The sequence below is a fragment of the Salvia hispanica genome, unplaced genomic scaffold (assembly GCF_023119035.1).
Source record: "Salvia hispanica cultivar TCC Black 2014 unplaced genomic scaffold, UniMelb_Shisp_WGS_1.0 HiC_scaffold_260, whole genome shotgun sequence".
Lineage (NCBI taxonomy): Eukaryota > Viridiplantae > Streptophyta > Magnoliopsida > Lamiales > Lamiaceae > Salvia > Salvia hispanica.
In genome coordinates this window covers 15,068-19,929 of record NW_025951982.1, presented here as the reverse complement: position 1 = coordinate 19,929, position 4,862 = coordinate 15,068, and the positions used below count along the sequence as shown (strand labels likewise).

At 36.8% G+C, this 4,862-nt stretch overlaps 1 protein-coding gene across 3 annotated transcripts; it reads left to right on the top strand.

Annotated features, from left to right (window-relative positions):
- Window positions 1-1,737: 1,737 nt before the first annotated feature.
- Window positions 1,738-3,561, top strand: LOC125198790 (transcription factor bHLH91-like). 3 transcript variants are annotated; one of them, XM_048097060.1, is made up of 4 exons: window positions 1,738-1,787; window positions 1,883-2,736; window positions 2,827-3,216; window positions 3,295-3,561. In XM_048097060.1, the coding sequence occupies exons 2-4, from the start codon at window positions 1,897-1,899 to the stop codon at window positions 3,397-3,399; spliced, it is 1,335 nt and encodes a 444-aa protein (XP_047953017.1). In that variant the 5' UTR covers window positions 1,738-1,787; window positions 1,883-1,896; the 3' UTR covers window positions 3,400-3,561. The 3 variants fall into 3 exon arrangements, with proteins under 3 accessions (XP_047953017.1, XP_047953018.1, XP_047953016.1); XM_048097061.1 differs by having other exon boundaries at window positions 1,761-1,787; window positions 1,869-2,736; XM_048097059.1 differs by having other exon boundaries at window positions 1,781-2,736.
- Window positions 3,562-4,862: the final 1,301 nt, after the last annotated feature.

Genomic DNA, 4,862 nt, shown 5'->3' with positions numbered 1-4,862 from the left:
AGCCGACCATTGTGGATGCTCTTATGTCCCAAAATGCAATCTGTTTTTTTTTGTTTTAATTGTTATTTTACTAAAAAGCCCGTATTTATTAATAAGAGCATAATTAAACAATTGCGCGTCAATTTTATTTTGCAATGTTCGAATTCCCTTAAATGGTTACCAAGTTTATGATAAAAAGGATTAAAAAAATATGATTAAATTTGTGTGATGCCATGCTCCCACGAAACATGTTAAAGGAGATTAAAAATGGTAAAATCATCTGTTTGAACTATTCTTTTCCCACAAAGAAAAGAACCATTAATTTATTTTCAAAATATCTTACATGAAAACTGAAAGCAAACCATTATAATGGGACTGAGAAGATATTTTTAGAAAACAATTACTTTCTCTAAATATCTGAAAGAGTTCGAGAACATAGAGAATAAGTACTAAAAGAGATTCTTAAATGACCAATAACAAAAAGTAATTAAGTCATAACAAGAGTTGGTCATGTGCATGTGCTCATATGTTGATTCAATGGTGGAGTGACTAATGTCGAAGGCTAAAGGTCTAATATATTGTGACTCGACCTTTATAGTGATTGAAATAGATTTAAAAATAGGAGAGAGAGAGAGAGTTAAAAGTGGTGGATTAATACCGAAAAGGTAAGAGACCTAATTCTAGGTTAGCAAACTCTTTTCCCGACAATTTAAACCATTTGTAGCAAAAAATATACGTCCATAAATGTAATTATATTTCGGCAAATTGTTGAAAAATCATTAAATTTAGTTAATTTCTGATTAATTCCATAATCTAAAAAATAGTAGATCAAATCATAAATTTGATACTTTTCTCGATTGACCCATGAGAAAAAAAATGTTGGCCTGCTTTATGTTTAAATTTATTGTTGTGACATGATATGTTATATGTGTAAATATTAAGGACTAATTAGTTATACGGAGTACGTGGGAATTGAGAATATATTCACATAAGTATTTTTGTTTGCCTTCTCATACATAATTTCCTCCAAATCCGAGATTATGAGGAAGTTGAGAAAAATCAAATTTATAATAGCACAATCAATCATTATATTCAAATTGAGGAATTAATCGTATTTAATACTCCATCTGTTCCACTGAAGATGAAGATGACCCATTTTCGTTTTTAGTTTGTCCCAATCAAGGAGACACATTACTTAAAATAGAAACTCATTTATCTCTACTTTATTCTCTCTCTTACTTACTCTCTCCAATCAACATACAAAATAAAGTTGCATAAAATCTCGTACCTTCCAAGGATTGGGTCATCTTTCTTGCGACGGAGGGAATAAATTTTATTGATAATTTTACCCAAACACTTAATCCGTTTAATATTAATAAAACCTCGATGCATATTTCTCAAATAATGGAATAAAATTCCCCACCATTGTGAGGTAAAGAATCAATGAATTCACAAAACCGAACAACCTTTTTTTGTATATATTTTTGTTTATATCTTTTGAGACATATTATGTGGAATAAACGGTCTATGCATATAATTCAGAAATGCACAGAGGATCATGTGTGGGCCCCATTTCAACAGTTCAGTGTAACAAATTTCTCCTTACAGGAAACAGAGATATACAAAAAGACTATTGAAAATAGAAAGCATACAAATAAAAGAATTCCAAAAACTAAAATATTTTTTCCATAATGAGAAAATAAATATACATATAAGTATTAGTCCCCTCCTAACCCACACCATACTCAACCAAACCCACAAAAATTTCACCTCCCTTTTCACTCAGACTTCTGATTTTCGCTTTTTTGGTACAGATTTCTTCAACTGCGCAAAAAGCTCAAATATGTTATGCTTTCTTCAATTCCATCTGTTTTAACAGTTTTTTTTAGTTTCTCTTTCACAGAAATCAACAGAAAGATGTATAATCAGGAAAATGGCGATTTCGATCAAAGCAGCATTTCACACGGAAGTGGAATGTCTCAAGTTGAGAACGCTTTCTCCCAAAACCATTTCTCAATGGAGGAGCAATCCTACCCCCAAAACGACGTCGCCGCAGCCGTCGCCGCCGCGTCAGCCCTGGAGATGGAGCTGCAGCAGCAGCTCGAGATCGAGCAGTGCTACAACAACAAATCCGGCGCCGAGATCCCCCAAGATTCCTCAAGCTGGCAAGAGATCGCCGGATTCAACGCCGAGAACGGCCACTACCACCACCAATCGCAGAATCCGGCGGCCGATTTCAACCAAATGTACGCCGCCGCATCTTCCATGGTTGCCGACGCCCCCGATTTGCTCAACATATTCCCCCTCCCGCGCTCGTCTCTCCTCCCCAACTTCTCGCAGAAATCCCCGGCTTTCCTCGCCTCGCTCGGGCTGCTCGGCGACGTCAACGTCAACGTCAGCCCCTCCGCCGACGGATCCTCCGCCTCGAGCGGCGTCCTCTACGATCCTCTCCTGCCGCTGAATCTCCCTCCTCAGCCGCCTCTCCTCAGAGAGCTCTTCCACTCTCTCCCCCACGGCGGAGGGGTTTACTCGCTCGGCGGAGGTCTCTTCACTAACGGCGTTGACGAGAGAGAGCCAAACGTCGGTCTGTACCAAAACGGCGTTGATCGTGTCTATGAGTTCAACGCGGCCGAGATCGGCGGTAAAAATCGAGACGGAATCAAAGACGCGAAGCATTTCGCGACGGAGAAGCATCGGAGAGTGCTGTTGAATGATAAGTACCAAGCGCTCAGATCCTTGGTTCCTACTCCAACTAAGGTATGAAATCAATCGATTAATCTCATGAATCTCGTCAATTTGGGTAAAATTCAACTGATTGTGACTGAAACTGAAAATTGGAAATTGAAGAATGATAGAGCGTCGATCGTTGGCGACGCGATCCGGTACATCGACGAGCTGAAGATGACGGTGGCGGAGCTGAAAGGTTTGGTGGAGAAGAAGAGATGCGCGAGGGAGAGGCTGAAGCGGCCGAAGATGGAGGAGCATGAAGGCGAATCGAAATGCGTTGGTGACATGAATGGATCCTCGCTGCGGAGCTCGTGGCTGCACAGGAAGTCGAAGAACACGGAGGTGGATGTGCGGATCATCGACGACGAGATCACGGTGAAGCTGGTGCAGCAGAAGAGGATCAACTGCTTGCTGTTTGTATCCAAGGTGCTTGATGAATTGCAGCTCGATCTCCACCATGTTGCTGGTGGCCTTATTGGGGACTACTACAGTTATCTTTTCAACTCCAAGGTTTAATACATTGCTATTTCATTTGATTCAACCACTTTTTTCTCTCTCCATTGTATTCAATCGTTTGATGATGTGCAGATTTGCGAGGGTTCGATTGTGTACGCGAGCGCGGTGGCGAACAAGCTTATCGAGGTTGTGGACAAGCAGTATGCCGCGGTTCCACCGCCGGCAGGTAGCTATTGAGCTGATGTTTAAAATTAGTTTTAACTGTTACAGTTGATCTGTAGCTAGAAAATCTTACTTCAACATTATAACATAAATTCATGCTTGTAATAGTTTAATGCATTTGTGGAAGGTGCACAAATGGCTAAACATCTTTACTATGGTTATGTCTCTCTAGCTAAATGTGTTTCTTTTCAATTACTACAAGCTACTGATTAGACAGTTTTCTTACTAATATGCTAATAAAATGAGGCTGAAGAATAGCTCAATTGATTAGAGTGTTCGCTTTCAATCAATGTGTAAAATGCTTAATTAAGATGATGGCCAAAAAGTTTGGATGATTAATGTTGATAATGTAAAATAAACATAATCGACTATTATAAATACTACTACTAATCTACTATTGATATTCTTATAACATATCATACTAATATTTTACTCCCGATCGAGCATACATCAACTAGATTTAATTAAATTACAAACAAGACTAAAATTTATATAAGATAATATAATAAGTATATAATATAATAATTACGATGACAATTATTGATCACGGACAATGGATCAGAAAAGCAAATTGTACTTTTATTTGACCATTATTCATTTCATGATCGAGAAATGATTTGTAAATTGTAATGGTCATAACTATATGTAGACATAGCATACAACTTATTGCTCAATATTTTTAGTAGCTTTATTAACTAAAACCATTATTATGCGAATATATTATTTTTATTGGCAACATGTATCATCGTAACTATTGTACTACTTATAACTTATAAGAGTACCATTTCTTATCTACGATACATGGTTTTAAGAGTTACTACTACTTTTCTTACATTTTCATTCTCATTCTTCATTTAGAATGCCAACTTGCGACTCTTGCACCTAGTTAAAAGAGACCTATTTCTCATCTCATCTAAATAATACACATATTCTTTGTCTAAGACCATACATAATTTATTCTAACATTCTTATGCATAAAAATGCTCAAAGCTAAGCTAGTAACAACATAGACAAAAGAGAAGATCGGAGTACTCATAAGTAACCTCAACCAATCCAAATAATAATAATATTAATAATAAAACATATTGCAGAGAAGACAACAAAATTCGAAATCCTCTTCTTATTCAAGCTTTAAAAATATTATGTACAATTATTTAACTTATTGGGTGTAAATCTCATGAGAATGAAATGTTGTTCGATGTTTCTTTTATTGTATACGATTGAGTTAATGAGGAATCAACTTAGCATCAAACAAGTTGGTCTAATTAGATGTTGCGAATTTTATCGGAGGTGAAAAATCTCAATTTAATTCCCAACGAAGCATAAGCCCAAACTATTTTGGCAAAGAGATACACACATCTATATGTTGGAGAGAGAGATGCTATGTTTGTTTAGCGTTAACAGAATTCTTTAAATATGCCATCACAACATTTGTGTGAGTAACCTTTTATTATGCAATGATTGATCAGTTGCAAAAT

Excerpts from the sequence above, each read along its gene's own strand:
- LOC125198790 (XM_048097059.1), top strand. The coding sequence starts at position 1,828 with ATGCTTTCTTCAATTCCATCTGTTTTAACAGTTTTTTTTAGTTTCTCT. Across the intron at positions 2,737-2,826 it reads TGGTTCCTACTCCAACTAAG|AATGATAGAGCGTCGATCGT; the intron begins GTATGAAATCAA and ends TGGAAATTGAAG. Across the intron at positions 3,217-3,294 it reads GTTATCTTTTCAACTCCAAG|ATTTGCGAGGGTTCGATTGT; the intron begins GTTTAATACATT and ends GATGATGTGCAG.